The 24,255-nt window shown below is 38.1% G+C and overlaps 1 protein-coding gene across 1 annotated transcript in view; it reads right to left on the bottom strand.

Annotated features, from left to right (window-relative positions):
- Positions 1 to 24,255, bottom strand: part of ARHGAP6 (Rho GTPase activating protein 6) — a 588,162-nt gene that overhangs the window by 44,893 nt on the left and 519,014 nt on the right. The window contains exons 4-6 of the mRNA XM_077144816.1: positions 15,199 to 15,455; positions 13,000 to 13,195; positions 986 to 1,041 (exon numbers count right to left, since the gene is read on the bottom strand). Of these exons, the coding sequence (XP_077000931.1) occupies positions 986 to 1,041; positions 13,000 to 13,195; positions 15,199 to 15,455 (509 nt within the window). The remainder of the gene's footprint in view (positions 1 to 985; positions 1,042 to 12,999; positions 13,196 to 15,198; positions 15,456 to 24,255) is intronic.

Genomic DNA, 24,255 nt, shown 5'->3' with positions numbered 1-24,255 from the left:
CTGCACAGGTCAGAGACCTAAGAAATGTTACTATTCTGTCTTTCTTCCTGCAAGTCCTGCTGAGAAACCTAAAGTATTGCTTAATAGTTTCTTGTGCGACTATTAGCAAATAAAAACCAAGCAATCAAACGGAAAGCATACTTCTTTTGAAAGTTCTTTTCTCTTGACATAAAAGAGCTATGATTTATTTCAGGTAGTTTCAATAATATGAATAAATATCATTTCTTCAGCTCCATCCAACTAAAAAAATATTGCAACTTGATTTCATTCTTGGGTCACCGAGTTCCTCATTTCTGTCTGTTGGAACCAACAGAGGGAAAAGAACATTTTAATTTTCTTTCAGCCAACAAATGAATTCTTTTCGCAAATGATGGTTTTCCCTTTTTTAAAGCCATCAAGATAATAGATACCTGCCTGGTCACAGGAACCTATTCTTGAAGATTAACATCAAACTGTTGTTGCTAGAACGTGACAAAGTGGTTGAGGTAACCAAGGGATACAGATTGTCATGGAAAAAACGAATTGGGGATTAGTGGTTCCAGGAAATGTAATACGAATTATTTATTTTTGAGAAAATAAAGCTTTAAGCATAGCATCTTATATGAAGAGAATGTTCATGACATTTTGCAAATCATATTTTAAAACTAATGCAGGCTCTACAACTATTTTCTATTTACTATCATTTGCTGTTTAGGCACTCTCGGAATCTCCTCTTGCCAGTACAGTCTCAGTAAGATGTTTATACAGTAGTTTTGGTTGGTTGCACAGGAAAAGGACACATCGACATGGTTTGATTTGAAGCCTTTGCTCCTAACTCATCAACCTTTCTGGGTTTCTGAGCTGTTGCCTTTCAGCTCCTGAGACTCAATTTTACTTTAATGGGCTGGAGAGCGAAGAAATGAATTTGCGAAAGCTTGAATTTTGCACAAGGTAATTCAACTGAAAGTCAAGTGAAAGTACAATATAATCTTCGCTTTTCACTTACTTGTCTCACTCTCTTTTTTGAGCTCCCAACTCGGAATATCCCCACTGTCTGGAGTCCTGCAAATAAGCAAACAAAACCACCGGCCCTGGTTTATTGTTTGAAACACTGGAGGGAATCAAAATAGAAATAGAAGAGAAAGCCAGCACACTGAAGTAACATCCAAAAAATAGTAACTTAATGTACACTGATGCTTATTTTTCCCACACAGCTGAAATTCTCCAGGTACCTCAAGGTTAGCCCTTTAAACATCAGTAACACTTTATTTTTACATGTGTCTGATGAAAAATTTTCCATGTTAAATATAGTTCCATGCCTGTTCAATATGAAAGAAAACAATGTAACATTTTCTTCATTATTTGGAGTAATTCTTTAAGTGTGATTGTATATGGATATTTCAGCTCTTGTATCAATTTTGGAACAAATTGATGCAAGAATCTTTATTCTTATTGTAATAAAGGCATGCTTATTGAAAAAAACTAGAAACTACAGCCATATATAGCAAACAAAATATTTTTGAAGTAATCACTCAATATTTTGGTTTACTTCTTTCCAGCCTTTTCTCCACGAACATATATTTTTTTGCATAGTTGAGGTCATGCTATATATATGTTTTGAATGCTGCTGTTTTCACTCAATATTATGTCACCAGAATGATTTCCATGACAGTAAAAATTCCTTGTAGATATCATGTAAATGGATGCCAGATACGCTATTATGAATAATGTCCCACAATTTACTTTATATTGCCCTCCGAACGGCATATAGGTCTCCCCCACAAACATTTGCTTTTTTTCCATTAAAAGTGACCCTACTATGCACAACTCTGCAGAGGTCTTGGTTCACATTTCTGATTTTCTTAGGGTCAAGTCTTAGGGTCAAGTGGAATGATAGGATCAATGCATACAACAAAGAGTTATCTGGCCCGAGATGGCAACAGTGCCAAGTTTGAGAAACTTGTTTCAAGAGATTAGGTCTCATAAACAAACAATAATTATCACTATCAGACTTTAAAACTTTTAACAATAGCTTCTTCATATCACCATATTTCCAGTCAACATCTACATCAGGTTCATAAATCCTGACAGGTCAATGTGCCTTTTAAGTCTTTTTTAACCTCTACATTTCCCCCTCTTTGTTTTTTCTTTGCTTGAAATCTGTTGATGGAGAAATTAGGCTGATTTTCCATGGTAGAGTTCCCCAACGTCTGCATTTGGACGCACCATGGTGCCAATGACAGGCTCCTCTCTCCTCTTTATTTTCTATAAAGTAATAGAGCTACAATTTGATAGGATTCAGGTTTGATTTTTTTGGAACAAAAATACTTCATAAGTGGTGTTGTGTATTCCCTTTGAGGGGCACAACATGTCCAAATGGCTCTCTTTTTTCTATGCGGGCCATTAATCATCACCACTGCACACACTGTCTACATTCTTTCTTTCATTGGCGGCTCATTCCCTCTCCATTTGGGATAACCAGTTACGAGTACGATGTCAGTTTGGGGCCACCAAAGGCCATCTTGTAGCCACATGAAGAGAGCTGGTCTGAGAGTAAAGCCAGCAAACAGCAGAGCGCACAAATGGCCACACTGGAATCCCGGATCAGCTGTGCCTGAATTGAGCCCTAATGCTTAGACTCCCAGTTTGTAAATAGAATTTTCTGGAAGGCGAGTGGACGATTCTTAGTCTAGATTTGTTTGGGTTCCTTTCTCTTGCAACTGAAAGAGTTCTGACTAGAACGATATATTATTAAATTGGGAAAATTCTAAGTTTTCGTAATATTATTTCCATCCAGAAACAAATGAAATATCTTGATTTAAGTCCTGTTTTCTATCTCTTAGTGGAGCTTTCCACTTTTCTTCATGGAAGTATGTTACTTCTTATTACATATATTCTGGGTATATTATATTTTTGGTGTTAATGTGAATGAATTATTACTGTTATATTGCATAACTGGCCATTGCTTTCATGGAGGAAATTGAGCGCTTCTTGTATATTTATTTTATGGTCTGGCCACATCATGTATTAAATACAGAAATTTTTCAGCTGGGTTTCCAGATTTTATTTTTAGTCAGAAAAGGTAACATCCACAAACACTGCATTTATCAGCTCTATAGCTTATAAACGTTATCCTGCATTTCTGGAATAATTTGAGCGAATCATAGTGAGAGGCTAGTTATTGCTGATTTGATAGGGACATGTTAATGCTTTGCTCTTGGGCGGGGAGGTGTTTTGTGTCTATTTTTGGTGGATTTCCATATCCTCCTTGTTTCAGCCATTGATATATCTGCTTCATCACTGTGGCCAACTCCCATCCTAATATACTGCTTCTACTTCTCTGAGGTTTGGAAGCAGGATAATCAAACTATTCAGAATCAAATACAGAACCATAATTTCTTCCTCTGTAACATGACCACAACAAATAAAGAGTTTGGGGAAGATTCCATTAATTAATGCATAGGAAATTGTTAGAATCATACCTGGCATATGCTATTATATAGAGAAAAATAGGTCCTGAATGAACTGAATGAGTTGACTATGTGTAGAAGAATTTCATATAATATTAGGTCTCAGTCATTTTAATTTTGGCTTCTCTTACTGACTTATTCTCAGATGGTTCCCAAATAGTTGAAATTTCTACATAAGTGAGATATAACAACAGCGCATTTTCTCAACAGCTGGGCTATTCATTTTGGCTAAATTCCTCCCGATTGCTCAGAAATGCCCAGATCTATGAATCATTTCCTTAATTATGGTATTTTCCACTCATTGAAAATGACTGTGATAAAAAAATGAGTTAGTGATAGAGTGCTGTAATTCTTATGTATTTCAATGGATTGTGCTGTGTTTTAAGCTCTATTTTATCTAAAAAAAATATTTGCGGCGGGGGGAGTGGCAATGACAGCCTGCAGAGGGCAGTACCTTTTTCTGACATCAGCCTTCCAGGGTATGGTGCTTTTCCTCTGAGAGAAGATACAGCCTAAGAATTTTTACCTAAATTTATAGAACACATCTGGTTGAACTGTAAATGGGGCAGGATGCATCCAAGGTGGGTGCAGTACAATTTCCCAAGACCACTTTCAGAGTGGGTGAAAAGATCTTCAACAAACGTTTATAAGGCTAAAGTGAATCAAGCTCCAAGCCCCCTGCTACTCATTTCAAAAACTGGCAAATAAAATCTTTTGAAAGAACTGCTTTTGAAGTTGAATCTTTTTTCAAACCACTTTTTCATTAAAGTGGTTAAGCTGAAAGCCTGTTTGAACTCTAGCACGTCTCTTATTTTTCCTGAGCCATTTGGTCTAAACACCATGGAAGCACTGAACAAGACTAGGGCCTTGGCAGAGCATCCGAGTTATCTTCTTGCTATTAGGCCCTAAAGTGAATTTTAACTATTCCACACAAAAAAGCGAACTATTCTGCTTTGGAATAAGCTTGAAAGAAACGCCACTGCACAAACTGGAATTCAGGAGTGTAGGAGCAAGGTGAAAAAAAGAACAAAACAGAAAGGCGTATTAAGTTCTCTTTCACAAAAACAGTTACTCAATCTGGCACTGGATTTTTGAGTGACTGTGGTAAAAAAAATTTCGTGGCTTAAAATTCTTCTAAATGCTTACAGTTCACTTGGTGCATTCTTTATAGGGAAAATTGTAATTATAAAAGTGTGTGTTTCTTTTCAACCTTATGGTGAAGTTTAAGCTGAATTTACATATTCACAGTACTGAAATCTTCAGCTGCTAAGCTATATTTTTTAAAAAAACAACTTCGTTCAAATAACATTTATTGAGCATGTACCGTGTGCTTATCATGATAGTAAGGGTTGAAGACTCAAAATGACTAAGAAATTGGCCTTTTCCTCAAATTTACCTTCCAGGGAGAAGAGAGAGAGACATATACATTCACACACACACATATATATATATACATACGTATATACTACATATATATTAAAATAGAAGTGTGATCTAGTTAGAGAAGTAATACACAGCTAAGTAAAAGATAAAGCAAGGAAAATAAAAGAAGTCAAACAAAATTTTGTATAAAACAAAGAAGGTCTCAATACATATTAATTGTATTAAATCACCCATATGTTGTCTTGTGATTTCCATATAAAATGTGTTAAGAAATTTAGATATGTGTTTTAAAATTATTTCCTTTAAAAATTCCCACTGTTATTAGAAAGAATAGCTATGTCTGCATAGTAGCCCGCAGAATTTTCTTTGCTCTTCTGTTTCCTTTTTTCTTTTTTACAATGAGCACATTATATTTATAGTAAAGAAACAATAAAGAAAATTTTCCTCATGCCCATAATATGCCTGCTAATACCTTAGCAAGAAAATTTAGATTATGGATCTGGCAGTTTCATAAGCCAAAAGTCTAAATTTCAGAATAGCTTTTAAAGAACTGTCCTATTATTTTTAAGGCAGTTTTATTGAGACGTCTTCCCATACCATACAATCCATCCAAAGTGAACAATCAACAGCTTTTAGCAAAATCACAGAGTTGTGCGTTTATCACCACCTTCAATTTTGGAACATTTTTATTACTTCAAAAAGAAAAATCCCATACTCCTTAGCAGTCACCTCTCAATCCCTCCATCCTTCGCCAGCCCTACATAACCACTAATTTAATTATGTCTCTAAAGACTAATTTATCTAATTTATATTTACAGTTTATATAAATGGAATCATACAATATGTAGTACTTTGTGTCTGGATTCTTTTACTTGGCATAATGGTTTAAAAAATTATTGCGTTCTTTGATTAGAGAAGTTGTAGGTTTACAGAAAAGTCGTGTAAAGAATACGACTTACCCATATACCCCCCTATTGTTAACACTTTGCATTTGTGTGGTCCCTTTGTTACAATTGATGAAAGAATATTAAAATATTACTATTAACTATAGTCCATAGTTTACATTAGGTGTATTTTTTCCCACACACCACCCTATTACAACACCTTGAAATAGTTTTGTATGTTAGTTAGTTGTACTTCATGAAAGAACATTCTTACATTTGTACTATTAACCACAGTCTATTGTCCACAACAGGGTTCACTGTGTTATACAGTCCCATGCCTTATCTTTTAACTTTCCTTCTAGTAACATACATTACCCAGAACTTTTCCTTTCATCTATATTCACACATATAATACAGTGCTGTTAATTACACTTACAGTAATGTGCTACCATCACCATTATCCATTTCCAAATATTTACAATCAACCTAAATAGAAATTCTGCACAAATTAACTACCAGTTCCCCATTTTCTACCCTCATTCTATCCCTGGTAACCTACATCTAGATTCTAACTCTATGAATTTACTTATTATAATTGGTTCACATCAGTGAGATCATACAATATTTCTTCTTTTGTGTCTGGCGTATTTCACTCAATGTATCTTCAACGTTCATTCATGTTTTTTGCATGCATCAGGACTTCATTCCTTCTTACATGATGAATGAGATTTCATCATTTGATTTCTCTATTCATTGGTTAATGGACACTTGGGTTGCTTACATATTTTGACAATTGTGAATGATGCTGCTGTGAATATTGGTGTGCAAATGTCTGTTCAAGTCCCTGCTTTCAGTTCTTCTGGGTATATACCTGGTAGCAGGATTGCCAGATCACATGGCAATTCTGTACTTAGCTCCCTGAGGAACTGCCAAACTATCTTCCATCACGACTGTACCATTTTACATTCCCACCAGCAGTGAATCCTCTCCAACACCAGTAGCTTTCTGATTGTTTAATAGTGGCCATTCTAGTAGGTATGAGATTATATTGCAGTTTTGATTTGCATTTCCCCAATAGCTAGTGATATTGAGCTTTTTTTCATGTGCTTTTTAGCCATTTGTATTTCCTCTTTGGAAAAAATGTCTATTAAAGTTTTTGCCCATTTTTAAATTGGGTTTTTTGTCCTTTTATTGTTGAGTTGTAGAATTTCTTTGTATATTCGATATATTAAACCCATATTAGATATATGGTTTTCAATTATTATCTCCCATTGAGTAGGTTGCCTTTTCACTTTCTTGACAAAGTCCTTTGAAGCACAAAAGTTTTTAATTTTGAGGAGGTCCCACTTATCTATGTTTTCTTTTGTTGATTTTGCTTTGGGTGCAAAGTCTAAGGAAACCATTGCCTAACACAAGATCTTGAAGATGCTTCCCCACATTTTTTTCTAGGAGTTTTATGGTTCCAGTTCTTACGTTTAGGTCTTTGATCCATTGTGAGTTGATTTTTGTATAAGGTATGTGATGGAGGTCCTCTTTCATTCTTTTGCTTATGGATAGCCAGTTGTCCCCACAGCATTTGTTGAAGAGGCTATTCTGTTCCAGTTGAGACTTGACAGTCTTGTCAAACATCAGTTGGCGATAGATGTGAGAATCCATTTCTGACCTCTCCATCCAACTCCATTGCTCAATATGTCTATCTTTATGCCAGTACCATGCTGTTTTAGACCACTGTAGATTTTTTATATGCTTTAAAATCAGGAAGGGTGAGTCTTCCAACTTGATTCTTCTTTTCAAGATGATTTGGGCTATTCAAGGCCCCTTACACCCTCCCAAACTAATTTGATAACGGGCTTTTCCATTTCTGCAAAGTAGGCTATTGGAATGTTTGTTTGTTTGTTTTTATAGCTTTTAATTTTTTGGTAGAGAGTGAAAGTTCCAGTTTTATATAGTCATGAGATAGCTACAGTATGAGAGCCTTTTGTTGGGCAAACCCAAACTTGAAATCTTTCTGGGTCTAAGTAACTCTTTAGATAGTGTGATCAAGTGACATGAGCAAACTTCTATTTATTCATAGACCTTCAGGATTAGGAATGTGCTTTTCCCCATGAAACATCAGGTGTTTCAGCTTGCTCATTACTAGTGTATAGAAACACTATTGATTTGTGCATTTTGATCTTGTGTCCCATCACTTTGCTGAACTTGTTTATCAGCTCTAGTAGGTTTGTTGTAGATTTTTCGGGACTTTCTGTGCATTCGTAATCCTGAGCCCCTCTAATTGATACTGGTTCTCTACAGTTGGACTCCACTATATGCGGCTGTTGGAATTTTGATTGGGATTGTGTTAAATCTGTAAACCAATTTGGACAGAATTGACAATCTTAAGGATATTTAGTCTTCTAATCTATGAACACGGAATGGCCTTCTATTTATTTAGGTTTTCTTTGATTTCTTTTAACCATGCTTTATAGTTTTCTATGTAAAAGTCCTTTACATTCTTGATTAAATTTATACCTAGATATTTGATTCTTTCATTTGCTGGTGTAAATATAGTTTTTTTTCTTGATTTCCTCCTCAGCTTGCTCATTACTAGTGTATAGAAACACTACTGATTTGTGCATTTTGATCTTGTATCCCATCACTTTGCTGAACTTGTTTATCAGCTCTAGTAGCTTTGTTATAGATTTCTCAGGACTTTCTGCATACATAGGATCATGTCATCCATAAATAGTGCAAGTTCTACTTCTTCTTTCCAATTTGGATGCCTTTCATTTATTTTTCTTGCCTAACTTCTCTAGCTAGAACTTTAACACAATGTTGAACAGTGGTGACAGTGGGCATCCTTGTCTTGCTCCTGGTCTTAGAAGGAAAGCTTTCATTCTCTCACAGTTGAGCACAATGTTAGCTGTGGGTTTTTCATATACACCCTTTATCATGTTGAGAAGGTTTCCTTCTATTATTATCTTTTGAAGTGTTCTTATCAAAAAAGGATACTGCATTTTATTAAATACCTTTCCTGCATCAATTGAGATGATCATCTAGTTTTTCTCCATCGATTTGTTAACGTGGTGTATTACATTAATTGATTTTCTTGTGTTGAACCACCCGTGCATAGCGAGGATAAAGCCCATCTGATCATGGTGTATAATTCTTTTAATGTGCTATTGGATTAGATTTGCAATTATTTTGATAAGGATTTTTGCACCTATGTTCATTGGAGAAATTGGTCTATAATTTTCTTTTCTTGTAGTAGCTCTATTTGGCTTTGGTAAGCCAAAATTAGGCTGATAATTTATAGAATGAGTTGATTCATAGAATGAGTTGGCAGTATTATCTCCTCTTCGATTTTTTAAAAGAGTTTGAACAGGATTGTTTTTAATTCTTCTTGAAATGATTAGTAGAATTCACCTGTGAACCCATCTGGTCCTAGGCTTTTCTTTGTTGGGAGGTTTTGATGACTGTTTCAATCTCTTTACCTGCAATTGATCTGCTGAGGTCTTCTATTTCTTCTAGAGTCAGTGGAAATTGTTTATGTGTTTCTAGGAATTTTTCCATTTAATTTAAGTTGTCTAATTTGTTGGTATAGTATCCTCTTATGATATTTTTTATTTCTATGGGATCAGTAGTAATGTCCCCCCCTCATTTCTGATTATATTTATTTGCATTTTTTCTTTTTTTTTCTTTTGTCAACCTAGCTAGGTGTTTGTCATTTTTCTTGATAAGTCAAATAACCAACTTTTAGTTTTGTTATTCTCTCTCTCTTTTTTAAATTCTCAATTTCTTTATTTCTGCTCTAATCTTTATTTCTTTCCTTCTGCTTGCTTTGGGATTAATTTGGTGTTCTTTTTCTAGGCACAGTTAGGTCACTGATTTTAGCTCTTCCATGTAGGTGTTTATGGCTATATATTTCCCTGTTAGCACTGTTTCTGCTGCATCCCATAAGTTTTGATGTCATATTCTCATTTTCATTTGTCTAGAGATCTTTACTGATTTCTGCTGCAATTTCTTCTTTGACCCACTAATTATTTAAAAGTATGTTGTTTACCTTCCATATATTTGTGAATTTTCTAGTTCACTGCCTATTATCAATTTCCAGTTTCATTCCATAATGGTTAGAGAAAATGCTCGGTAAAATTTCAAACTCTTTAAATTTACTGAGTCTTGTTTTATGACACAACATGTGGTCTACCCTGGAGAATGATGCATGAGCACTTGAGAAGAATGTATATCCTGTTGTTTTGAGGTACAATGTTCTGTATAGTCTGTTAGATCTAGTACATTTATCACATTATTCACGTTCTCAGTTTTCTTATTGCACCTCTGTCTCGATGTTCCATTTAATGATTAGTGTGGTGTATTGAAGTCTCTAACTATTATTGTAGAGATAACTGTTTCTCTCTTCAGCTTTGCCAGTGTTTGTCTCATGTATTTTGGGGTACCCTGGTAAATAAATAAAAATATTTATGCTTGCTATTTCTTCTTGGTGGATTGCCCCTTTCACCAATATACAGTGTCCTTCTTTGTCTATTATATGTCTCTTTTGCTTTTTTCTTTCTTTCTTCTTCTTCTTTTTTTTTTTTTTTTTGCATGGGCAGTCACTGGGAATTGAACCCAGGTCTCCAGCATGGCAGGTGAGAGTTCTGCCACTGAGCCACCATCACACCGCCCAAGAGTTTTGCTTTTAACATCTATTTTGTCCAATATTATTATAGCTACCCTATCTCTTTTTTGGTTACTATTTTCATGGAATGACTTTTTCCAACCTTTCAATTTCATCCTATTTGTGCCCTTTGGTCTAAGGTGAGTCTCTTGTAGATGGCATATAGATGGATCATATTTTTGGATCCATTCTGTCAATCTGTGTCTTTAGATTGGGGAGTTTAATCCATTAACATTCAATGTTATTACTATAGGTAGTATTTACTTCAACCATTTTATCCTTTGGTTTTTATATGTCATATATTATTTTTCTCTCTCTTTTTACCCTTTTAATTACCCTTACTGATATCATTCATTTCTACACTCTCTTCCAAGCCTCTCTCTCCTATCTTTTCCTTTCAGCCTGCATAACTCCCTTTAGTATTTCCTGTAGGGCAGGTCTCTTGTTGACAAACTCTCTGTTTTTGTTTATCTGTGAATACTTTAAACTCTCCCTTATTTATGAAGGACAGTCTCGCTGGATAAAGAATTCTTGGCTTGCAGTTTTTCTCTTTCAGTACCTTAAATATATTATACCACTGACTTCTCGCCTCCATGGTTTCTGACGAGAAACTAACAATTTTATCTCAGTTCCTTCGTATGTGATGAATTGCTTTTCTCTTGCTGCTTTCAGGATTTTCTCTTTATCCCTGGCATTTAACAGTCTGACTAGTCTCAGAGTAGTCTATTAGGATTTATTCTGTTTGTACTATATGGTACTTCTTGGACATGTATATTTATGTCTTTTATAAGAATTGGGAAATTTCTGGCTATTATTTCCTCAGTATTCTTTGTGTGTCCATTCCCTCTCTTCTCCCTCTGGGGTACCCATGACACATATGTTTATGCATTTTGTGCTGTAATTCTATTCCTTGAGACCCTGCACATTTTTCCCCATTCTTTCTCTATCTGTTCTTCTGTCTGAGAGATTTCAATTGTCCTATACTCTAATTCACTGATTCTTTCTTCTCCCTGTTCAAATCTGCTATTGCATACCTCTAATGTATTTTTAATCTCTTCTATTTTACCTTTCATTCCCATAAGTTAGAGAATGTTTCTCTCTGTACTTTCAAATTCTTCTTTATGTTCACCAACTATCTTCTTAATATCCTTTATCTCTTTAGCTGTATTTTCCTCAATCTCCTTGAATAGATTTGGGAGACTCGTTTGAACATCTTTGATGAGTTATTACAAATTCTGGGTCTCCTCTGAAGTTTTAATTTGTTCCTTTGATTAGGTCATAACTTCCTGTATTTAATATGGCTTATAATTTTTGGCTGATGTCCAGGCATCTGATTATCTTGATGAGTATACTCTGAAGGTCAGTTTCTCTCTTCCCTAGGGTTTTATTGTTGATTGACTTTTTGTTAAGGCTCTTCTTTGACACTTAGTTCAACTTATTCTAGACCTTTGGAACTGCCTGTGTTTAACTGATCAGATATTTTCAGTATTCCAGATATTTTCAGTCTTCATCTGATTTCTTGCCATGGGTGGGCAGTACAATTTTTAAGATTGCACTATTTGTGCAATTGTTTCATCCTTAGGGGAAGCTTCCTTTCCTCTTTTCCTTCTATGAGAATCTTAATCTGTTCTGTTTGATTTTGTTTGGCTTCTATAGGTTTATTTTTAAACTCTCCGTTCATTATGGTTTTTTAATTGCTTTTGCCTGGAGGGCAAATTCTGGGAGGAAGGTTACCCTGGAGAGGACTTTCCCAAGTCAGTATTTCCCAACCAAATCAGGGCCAGGAACACATGAAGGGGGTGCAGACCAATTCCAAAGAGCCCTGGAGAGAGGGTCAGGAAAGATGCCAAAAAGGCTTTTTGATGGCTCCCCAAAGCTGTGCTTTCCTGGTCTATCCAGTTGATGGTGCTCATCAGCATACTACCCATCCACCCCCACTTCCACAGCCCTGAAGAAGCCATGTGTGTCTTTGAACTTCTACCACCTTCACCTTGTAGGCAACAAGGTCGAAACAATGGCGGGGCAATCCCTGCCCAGGGTGGGCTAAAACTGCAGCTCAAAGCCTGGACGCAGTGATCACAATTTGCCAATCTAAAGCCATGATCAATACTCAGCCATGCTTCCGTCACCCATTCTTGGGTAAAAGGGCTTTCATGTGCTCCTCAAACTTCAGTAGCCAGCTTGGAACCAGGCTCGGAGCAGCAGTTACCACTGAGCACTTTCCTCACAGTTCCTTACCACAGTGTCCCAGACTCTTCATCCAGCTCTTCCCTGGAAACTGTATAATGCCCCACTGGTCTCTGGAGCCCCAGAGAAATTGTTTCAGACAGTTTCCACCTGTCTACTAGCTGTTTTTGGAGGACAACTGAGCACTGCATGTCCCTACTCCGCCATCTTCCCTGAAAGTCTTAAGTTGTCTGACTCCCCACCTCCTCACCCCAAAAACTACATTTTAGCCTGGTAATCTCTTAAGAAAATAGTCAGATCTCTAAACTTTCTTCACAAAGGAAGTTTTGGTCCAGAGCCTAATCCACTGAACAAGAATTGAAAGTGGACGGTTAAATAAATGAGGCTCAAGTAAAAGAAAGAGTTGGGTACTTGATTACTGGGAAACAAGCCTACTTACCGTGTTTTTCTAGATGCTGACAGCAGCTGTCCACCAGTCTGGGGACCTGTCTGTAAATAGGGTTCAGACTGAGTTTCTTATCTCGTGATTTTTCTTTTTTATTTTGAGCCTCGGCAGGCAAGGAGAGTTGCAAAGCTTCCAGTAGTCGAGACTGATTGTCATCAAGATCTGTGATTGAATCCACTGACATTGCACCCTGCAAATCACACACAGACATGAACAAAGAATATATATATATAATATAAACAACCTCCCCCAGAGTCTATCCAATAAATACTTTTGCCCACAACTATTTATTACACTTGCAAGAGTGCTGTTTGATTTAATTGTGTTATTTGTATATTAAAAGGAAAAAATGGCTTTTGAAAAGTTGGGACACTTCCACAGCATAGGATAAGGCAATGGCAGTTACAATTTCAACAAAAGACTACCTTTTCTAAATGGGAGACAAGAGACAGAAACATATCATTAAAATATTTTGGCCATACCACCTCAGTTTCTGAAACAAAAATTAAACAAAAAATAACATACTCAATGAACGAGATAAAGTCATAGAAGTCTTGTGAATAAAAACATTCACCCATGTAGATTTTTTAAAAACAGGAGGATTCCATAAAACTGTTTTAGTTTGGTTTACACCAGAAGCAACACAAAGTACTTTATTAGGGAAGCGGTTCCAGGAAACACCTGTTGGGGAGTGGGGATTTGGTACAGGCAAGGGAAGACAGCCAATGCAGCGAGCATTATCAAGCCTAGTACTACTGTGGGAAACTGGAGGTAACCCTCCTGGGGAGGATTCTAGGATATAATGTAGAACATGCTCTTCAGAGCTATCTCTGCTAGGGAGAGAGGGAGCTGGGATATTTATACACCAACTCTTAAGAGTCCCTGATTAAGAGTATCTTTTGGCAGGGAAGGTGACATTCATGCCCCAGTCCTTGCAGCCTGCCAACTGAATGGGCCAGGTGGCTCTAGCAGTCAGAGAAAGCCCTCAGCAAAGAGGTGAAGTGCTGGCAGGTGGATGACAGGCTGGCATGCTAAGATGGTAAAGGCTGAGGGGAAGAGAGCAGGGCACCAACTGTGTCTGCTACAGCCACCTATCATCTGATGAAGCCTACAGTAGGAAGTGGGCTGCTGGTGTCCTAGCAGGGTCTGGATAGAGGAAGCAGCATTTGGGTGGCCCATTGTCTGGACCCTAGATTTGTAGAAGGCTCAGACTTTTAGGGCCACATGGGAGTATATATTTGTCTGGGAGACAATGTCAGGATTGGAAGAACAGTTTCATCATGCACATTCAAGCATTCCATCATTTTTGTTGTTTCTTCATTTTTAAAGACAGAAGCAGCCTCAATAAAGAGCAGTGGCTCAGGTCTCCTTCAAACTCAGAGAAGTCCTGAAGATTGGGGATGACTGAGAAAGTAGATTTTAAGTGGGGGGTGTCTGAGGTTTTAAGGAGGGCAGTAGCCAATGGATGAAAGTGGCAAAGATCTGGGGCCTCTAGGCAAGATGAAAGGAGGTGGAGGAGATCTTTCAGGGAGTTAGGATGTTGGAGAGGGTTTATCAAGTGATTCGGTAAATCAACAACAAGCTTGCCTGAAAAATTCACCTTGTCTGATCTGAAATTTGAAAAACCAAATAAATAATAGCACAGTACCTAGAACATGGTCCCCACTCAATAAATGTTACCATATTATTACAATATTGACTTGAGAGAGGATATATATTGGCTTCTATGGTTCTGTTTGAGAAACCCCAAAATATTTTCATCAATAAGGAAAATTTTCATTGCACATGAAGCCATGCAGCCAGTTCATGAGGCTGCGTGTGGATCACAAACTGGGGATGGAGAGATTAACAAAACATGGGTTCCAACCCTCAAGCCTCACAGTGCAGTGGGAAAGTCTGGCAAGACGACAGAAGATTACAGTCGAACAGGATCAGTGCCGATGTTGCAGAATGTTCAGGAGAGGATGGTGCATGCGGGTAACAAAGGAGGGGCACTCAGCCCCTTTGAGAGGGGTCAGGAAAAGCCTTCCAGCAAGTGGCGGGTGCCATATGCCCATTGCAAATGCTTCCCAAATGGGGTTGTTGACAGACCTCCAGACATGAGCGACTCTTCCAGTGTTCACACTAGCACAGACCCTTAGACATCTTCAGTTTACCTAACATTGGTGTCAGAGAAAAGGCATACCCACTCACCCTCCTCCTGGCCCGAGGAGCCGGTTCTGGGGTGTTAGGGGACGTTGACTCATTTGGTGTTTCTGAGGTCGAGCTGAGAGATGAGTTACTGCTTGAGAGTTCTTTGTTTTGTTTTTTATTTCCAAATGGTAGGAGGGAAGTCACAAAATCAGTTGCGTCCTTCTGCTCATCCTTCTGCGAGTCCTGCTTGAGTTTATAGGCCCGGTCATTGGCAATGACCTGGGATAAGGGCATTCCAAATGCCTGTGGGACAAATTCTGGAATCGAAAAACAAACATTCACTTTCAGAGAAAGGCTGGTCCAGTGGAGACCCTAGCTTGTGTTTCACACCAAAGGCCAGACATATTCAAATGATTGTTTTCTGAAGAACTCATTCATCAGTTCTCCCCAAAATGGAGAGGACTTTTGTGTTTATCATTGTGGCCAAAGTGTCTACTTAAATAAAGCAAGCTAACAGGCAAAAAGAACACAGGTTTTGGAAATCCAGGGCTCAAGTATTTTCTCACGCATCTTGAGTTTGTTTTAAAGGCAATAACTTCACAGAGAAATGTGATCTTTTTTTGATAGGATGTAAATAATACTTTATCATCATAAATATGCAGTTTTATAGACAATTACTGGAATGATATGTCTCAGAGGCTTCTGGAACCTACAAGGCATGGGTAGATTCTGTATTTATCCATTCATTCAACAGGCATTTCTTGAATACCTACTATGTGTCACCACAAGCTACCCACTGGGAGGTACAAAGGTTACAAAAGGTACATTCTTTGTTGTTGAGGGGTGCAGAGTGTGGGCTGGGGTGAGGGAAGTGGAAAGAAGACATGTAAAAAAAAGTAGAACAGAATGTCTGTTATGCGCTACATAGAGCCACAAAGGAGGTAAAGACTGAAACTCTGTTAAGTGGATATGCTTTGGGGTCCCCCCTAAAAGTGTCAGCAGGGGAACAGCCTGGGAGGACCAGGAGCAGCTTGGGAAGAGTTTGTTCTTTGTACATTGTGCTCCTCATTCCCATGTCCCATCTCCAGCCAGCTGGTTGGGATGTCACCACCACGATGGATACTCAAGCTATCCTGCCAGCCACATGCAGATGTGGGTGCCACCAGGACATCTCCAGCACAGGACTCGGGATACCATTTACGCAATCCTCTAATGAGGTCAAATGGGGAAAAAGGGACATGATGCAGAACTCTATGGCTTTATTTGGAGATGTACATACAGTCGTTTTCTGGATATCTGTAGTAAATCCATTTGTAGATGTATACATTGCAAGCATGTCGAACCTCAGGACAAGACATTTTATTGGCAATAGGTTAGCTTCCTGCTGAGAAGCACTGATAATTTAATTAAGTGCATTATTTCTTTTACACCCCAAATTAGAAGGCCTCCTAGGAGCATAAAATTGGAGTCTAGCCTCTCCTTTGTTTGTATAACTCCTATGAGTGAAACCAGAGCGACCAAGGGAAAATAATTCTTAGGTCGTTTGTTCTTTGAAAGAAAAAGTTAACATTAACCAGGTGGAAAGTGGCTTTAAAAAGTGTTTCACCTTAATCCAACATTCTTAACATCACTGGACAAATGGCCAAACCTGCATCAAGAACAGAAACAGTACTGAAAAGGCCTGCACTTTTGGTTCTATCAAAATATTTAATTTGTTTTGAAGTAACAAATAAGAACTTCAGCATTTGGGGACTTTCAGGGGACACTTGCCACTCTCCACCAATAAACGAGAGGCTGCATGTAAAAATATTTTTAAAGATTAGGCATTTATCTTTTGAATGATCAGTGGACATATCCAATATTCACTCTTGATGAAAGACTGCGCCTACTCACAAAATCAGAACCCAACAAAAGGGGACAAAACCTGACCATCTGCTTTGCAACCTGATGATTTATCATATAACTTTACTGTCTTGTCTGTCTGTGGAAATAATCACATATTTTTTCTTCAAAAAGGTTAGGGGAAAGTCAAGAAACATTTGGAGAGCAAGGCTGATGACTACGTGAAAAATACAGAAACTGTCAGGGAATGATAACAACAAAAATGACAATGACAAATGTACTAAGTGACATGTAGTGTGTCCATATAGGCAAATCAATAGCAGGGATTTAATATGAGATGAGGGCTACTGTTTCTTTTCCTAGCCATTTTTCCAAGTAAAGAAAACCAAGCAAACTCATTTAGAGATTTCTAGTCGCTCTGAGAAAAAAAGAAGAAAATGGTTTCCTTCTGAATCTTTTTTTTTAATATCTAAAAATCAGTCACTGTTTGTAAATGAGAAAAATTGAATACAGGTAAATATATGAAGTCATTTTCCCCCAATTTTGATTTCTCGTCCCCTATCTGAGAGATGTAGCCACCCGTAACAGATTTTTAAATTTCTCTAAGAGGCTCTTTCCTGGCTGAATTTATTGATTCCTTCAGTGGCAGTTCTGATATCATCTTTTTAGTTTCTTGTCGCTTCCCCTTGAGGACTCTTATGCACTTCACAATGGAGAAATCTCTTTGCTCTAAACTTCTGCTGCAGTTTCTATTTGGTGTCTTTGTAAAATTCTAGGCAGATTCCTGATTATTGCTTCTCAAAACATGGCTATCATGAAATTGAGGACTCATCACAAGCGTGTTGTACAAAATCCTTCTTTATGTGTGAACTAAAGGGTTGCGTACATAGGTTTATAGACCGTAGGTTCCAATCTCTTAGGGGGAAAAGGAGCCTTGACACTCTGGGTTGACTGTGACTAGTAAAGATTATAACAGGTGTATAAAAAGGCAATGAAATTACCCAAGACTCATTGTGCTGGGGCTGAGGACAATATTCTAATCTATGGTGAGTGTTCCCTATGGAGACTTCTCCTCTTTTCATTAGTAGCAGCTGTCTGCTCTCGTCCTCATGAACCAAGGCGTAGGAGGTGGTGGGGCACTTTCTCTGCTCCCCACTGCTACTTCCAGGCCTTCACCCTCCATATCATCCATGTCCATCACTCTACTTTCCAACCATAGGAATCTGACACCTAAGTGCTACCTCTAGCCTAGATCTCTGCTCTGAGCACCAACTACCTCCTCCATCTTTCCACCTGGATGTCCCAAAGGCACTTCTCAGTCATGCTCTTCCCTCTACCCAAGTACTCCAATTTCATCTGGGAGTCATCCTGGATGCTTCACTCATTCTTATCTCCCATTTCCACTCCAGTATCAAATCCTTGTCATTCTTCTCTCATCTTTTCTCATCTCCATGTACTTCTCTCCATTACCCCCACCAACCCCATCATCCCATTTTAGTCCAAGGTACTGTTCTCATTCTCCTGGACCTCCAAACAGCCTTCTAACTGGCCTTCCTCCCTCCAGTCTTGTCTTACCTGACCCATGTTCCTGTTTTACTCCACAGCACGGCAATCTGTTAAAAAGCACCATTAAGTCACTGCCTCCTAAATATGTTTCAACACCATCTCAACAACACTCTTGGCCTTGCAGTCCAAAAGTTGTGCCATGGCCCACACAATCCTGTGCCAGTGGGTCACTTCCTCTGACTCCCTGGAACCATTCTTCCCTTGGTTCTCTCTTCATTAATACCACTCAGTGACAGCATTCAATATATTTTTGTTAAGAATTTTGGCATAATTTCCTAATATAATTTATGTAGACAGCTTAATTGAACACCATAAGTACATAGAACCTTGAGTAGGACATGAGATTTTGTGGGTTTGTCCAGAGTGATGCCCCGATAAATCCCGGAGTGATGTGAACAGTGAATAAAAAAGTATTTGCAAAGTCCCCTTCCGGGAATGGTGAGAACAGGGGAAAATTCAACTTCCCCAAGTTGAATTCTTGATATTCTCACAAGCAGTGTGGACAACCAAAGGTATAGGCTGAGCCCTCAATCTTGGGGTTTGGTCATATGAAACTTAACCCCACAAAAGATAGGTCAAGCCTACTTAAAATTAGGCCTAAGAGTCACCCCCAAGAGAACCTCTTTTGTTGCTCAGATGTGGCCTCTCTCTCCAGCCAACACAACAAGCAAACTCACCACCCTCCCCCTGTCTACGTGGGACATGACTCCCAGGGGTGTGGACCTTCCTGGCAACGTGGGACAGAAATCCTAGAATGAGCTGAGACTCAGCATCAAGGGATTGAGTAAACCCCTAGAACAAGCTGAGACTCAGCATTAAGGGATTGAGAAAACCTTCTCGACCAAAAGGGGGAAGAGTGAAATGAGACAAAATAAACTGTCAATGGCTGAGAGATTCCAAACAGAGTCGAGGGGTTATCCTGGAGGTTATTCTTACACGTTAAGTAGATATCACCTTGTTAGTCAAGATGTAATGGAGAGGCTGGAGGGAACTGCCTGAAAATGTAGAGCTGTGTTACAGTAGCCATGTTTCCTGAAGATGATCGTATAACGATATAGCTTTCACAATGTGACTGTGTGATTGTGAAAACCATGTGTTTGATGCTTCTTTTATCTACCTTATCAATAGAGGAGTAGAACATGTGGAATAAAAATAAATAATAGAGGGAACAAATGTTAAAATAAATTTAGTTTGAAATGCTAGTGATCAATGAAAGGGAGGGGTAAGGGGTATGGTATGCATAAATTTTTTTCTGTTTTCTTTTTATTTCTTTTTCTGAATAGATGCAAATGTTCCAAGAAATGATCATGATGATGAATATGCAACTATGTGATGATATTGTGAATTATTGATTATATATGTAGAATGGAATGATCAAAAGTTAAAAATGTTTGCGTTTGCTTGGTGTTTTTTGGTATTTAAAAAAAATTTAAAAAAAGAATCTTGGCATAGTGCTAGCTGACACGATTTTTCTATTGCCTTTTAATATGATGCAAAGCTAAAATGGTATCAACACATTCCTTTATAGTGCTATTTCACAAGTCTCATATAGTGACATACCTAGACTGCAAGGAGCAATAAAACATCACATGATATGATTTCAGCATAGACAAAGCTGCCAGACCTTAACTATCCACAGATTTTATGTAGATAGTAAATATCTATCTAATCGAAAAATATCCTGGTGGGAGGGGACCTCTCTCTCTTACAGTAAAGCCACAGAAAAACTAACCCCATATTCTCTGACCAGGGACCACATTTAACGGCAATGAATCAGCTATTTTTAAGCCTTTCTCACCCAAAAATATATGATTTCGAAACAAAGAAGACATTTTCTGAAGTTCTGACAGTTTTAAATACTAACACTTTTGTTTGCCAAGTAATTTAACAAAGATTAATTATTATTTAATTAGTTAATTTTTCTATATGCAAATAGGTTTTCTGTATCAGTATCAATCTTGAATTGGCTTCCATATGGAAATAAAAAGTAATCTACTGTTTAAGTGGCAGGAGGGACTCTGAATTGTCACCTGAGCTGCTCCATATCGTATCTACTCAATTATAGTAAAATACAGGCCATGATTCTCCTTGAATCAATTAATTTACTGGCATAGCAAACATTTATGAATCACACCCTTTGTTGGAACAGCAATTCGATTCTGAAAAGCTGTTACTATTTATTTTTAGATGACCCAGTGAAAAAGGTCACTGAGAGTTTCCTGTTTTCCTCTTTTTACTATTGGATTCAAATGATTATCATTTTTCACATGTGCAGCTGTTATGAACCCGAAAGCTAATATTTAACTGAAAGGAAATAATGTGAACAAATTACAACCGTGCCAGAACTGCATGCCCTGGCTCTCCGTATTCACACAGATGGGACTTTATTTTGGAAAAAAATGCCACATGATTGAGCCACGCTTAAGCCTACGATACTGTGTTTTTAAACATCAAAGATAGTTGTAAAAAAAAGCAAACCTCTTTTCCATGATGCTAGATATTCCCCCCCCCCCCCGCCCCACTTATTTAGATGGGTGATGTGTCTTTGCTTTGGAACCATCCAGTGCTTGCCTTCCTTTGCCTATTGAACTATCCACGAGGCTTTAGAGAACACTTTGGAGTTTTCCCTGAGCCCATGCAAATATAGTTTGGTTTGAAAAGCATATAAGGACCCAGTTGCATGTTGGCTGATTACTTCCCTTGGCCCTTCTTCCCTGCTCATTTGCATCCTCTTCTCCTGGTGTTGAATAATATATGCAAACATGCACACCTCTTTCTCTCTTGCAGAAACTCAAACATCTCCAATGGCAAAAATGCTCCTTCTGCTTGATGTAGCCCGAATGAGCAGTTTCTGAATAATCACCTAAAGTCTACATTGACAGTATTTAAATCCCAGCATCAATACAGCTACCCTAGAATAAACAAACCTTAAATGGTTACTAATCACATGGCTAATAACGACCAGAGTGATATCTTAATTACCTTCTATAAACACGGAGAATTGTTCTAATTGAGGAAGGGAAAGGAGTCCTAATGCTGGAAAAGAATGCTCAAATTCTAGTTTAAAAGAGCTACACTGACTACGAATATTCAGGTTATTAAAAAAACAAGGTAAGAACACATTAAGCCAACTAACTAAAATATAATTTGTTAGATGATGATAGGTAGTTGGAGAAAAGTTACTGCCCTTTGCCTTCATTATGCCAGCAGCAAATTCTGCTGTGAGAGTACATGTCCTGGGGAATATCCTGTTGATATGGACCAAAGTTCTCTGGGCTGGAAGTTGTACATGAGAAGCTCATAAAAATACTAATTCCCGGCCCCTAGTGCAGGCCAACAGAGTCCAGTTCTCTGGGGTAGGGGTCTGGGCAGTGGTATTTTTTAAAGATTCTATAAGTGATTCTATTGTGCAGTGAGTAATGGGAACCACTGACGTTTTTGCTTCCTTGTCTCCAATTTGAGGGAAACCACTTGGCTTCCAATAAGAGGATGACATTTGCATCCTCTTCTCCACTTAGGAATTAACCGGCAGAGTTGGGAAAAGTTCCCGTTGTGTGCTGGATATAACTAGCGTGGGACTGTCCCTTGCCATGCAATATCTTGTTCACATTTAATACTTTTTAGGGAGTTGTTCAGGTAAGAAGAATATTGGTCGAGTGAAGACTCAGTTCCGGTAAGAAGGGTTTGGCCCTCTGCCATTGTTTTTGACCTCTGAAGGCAACTTAACACTTGCCTGTACCTGCAAGTGTTAAGTCTTCTGCCTGTGTCTACAATAAAGCTTTTGACTTCTTCTTTTTTTTTTTTAAAAGAAGATAGTGCTATTTTTATATACTATTATAAAATTATCTCTAGGGCATACAGTCAAGGGAAAAAAAGCAAGTTGTAGAAAAATGTGTATGATATGTTACCATTTGTTTATTTTAAAATATTTTTTATTGAGAAATCTTCACACATGTACAGTCCATCCATAGTGTACAATCGATGGCACACAATATCATCACATAGTTGTGTATTCATCGCCGTGATCATTTTTAGAATATTTACATCACTTTAGAAAAAGAAATATAAAGAAAAAAGAAAAAACTCACACATCCCCTACCTCTTACCCCTCTTTCTCATTGATCACTAGTATTGCAATCTACCCAATCTTTTTTAACCCCGTATCCCCCCTTATTATTTATTTTTTTATCCTTACTTTTTATTCATCTGTCCATACCTGTATAAAAAGAGCATTACAATCACAAGGTTACATATAAAAGCTATATAGTTATACAATTGTCTTCAAGAATTAAGCCTACTGAAACATAGCTCAACAGTTTCACACACTTCCCTCCATCCACTCCAATACACCATAAATTAAAAAGTAATAACTAAATAATGCATAAGAATAACCTCCAGGATAACCTCTTGACTCTGAAAATTCGCAGCCACTGGAACTTTATTTTGTCTCATTTTTCTCTTCTCCCTTTGGTCAAGAAGGTTTACTCAACCCTTTGATGCCAAGTCCAGGCTCCTCCCAGAAGTTCTGTCCCATGTTACCAGGGAGATTTACACCCCTGGGAGTCATGCCCCACATAGCAGGGAGGGCAGGGAGTTCACTTCCTGAGTTGGCTTTGAGAGGCCACATGTAAGCAACAAAAGAGGTTCTCTGGGGCTGACTCAGATGTAATTATAAGTAGGCTTAGCTTCTCCTTTGCAGGAGTAAGTTTCATAGGCTTGAACCCCAAAATCAAGGACTCAGCCTATTGAATTGGTTGTACCCACTGCTTGTGAGAATATGTGGAATTCTCCAGATGAGGGAGTTTGATACATTCTCCTTTCTCCCCAGTCCGCCGAGGGGACTTTACAGATACTTTTTTATTCTCTGCCCAAATTACTCTGGGGTATATCGGGACATCTACAATAACCTGTAGAAACCAACAGGATCTCACACCCTATTCAAGATTCCATGTAATGATGGTGTTTAAATAAACTGACCATACAAGTTAAGTTAGGTCAGGCATTACCCAAAATATAAGTTTTGCACCAAATTAACATCTCTCCCTTGGGTCTCGCACAGAAGCTGAAGTTTCAAAATATGGACCATATCATCCTTTACCCTGTATTCTGATCTACTTTAGTCCTATCCAGATCAGCTTCATTCATATCTCTCATCGATTTTGACTTCTTTTTGAAAGCACCAAACCAGCTGATATTTTCTATGGTTTGACCACTCAGGTCCTCTCTCCATATTCTCGTGTGTGTGTTTTCATGTGATATTATGGCAATTAGTATCTATAGACTACTTCCGTGATTTGTGTCCAAATTCCCCCTTGAGTGATGATTCTCAACCAGGGGCAATTTTGTTCCCTTTTGCCAGCGATGTTTGCTTTGCGATGTCTGGAGAGACTGCACTTTGGGGCGGTGCTCCTGGCATCCAGTAGGCAGAGGGTAGAGGTCAGGGACATTGCTAAACATCCTACAATGCACAGGATAGCCCCCTTCCCCCCACCAAGAATGATCTCACCAAAAGTACTAATAGTGCCGAGATTGAGAAGTCTTCCTCGAAGGGAAGCGTATGTTTTCCCATGCTTCAGAATTCTTTATCTCCTTCTGGCTCCAAAGCTCCAAATGAACCTTTGTGTGCAGTTCAAGATATGGGCATAGGGGCAGCAGCTGGGGTGGGATGGGTCTGGTCCAGCACTGACCACTATACATTTGTATTTAGTG

The sequence above is a fragment of the Tamandua tetradactyla genome, chromosome X (genome assembly GCF_023851605.1).
Source record: "Tamandua tetradactyla isolate mTamTet1 chromosome X, mTamTet1.pri, whole genome shotgun sequence".
Taxonomy (NCBI): domain Eukaryota; kingdom Metazoa; phylum Chordata; class Mammalia; order Pilosa; family Myrmecophagidae; genus Tamandua; species Tamandua tetradactyla.
This window is presented reverse-complemented; position numbering and strand designations above follow the sequence as displayed.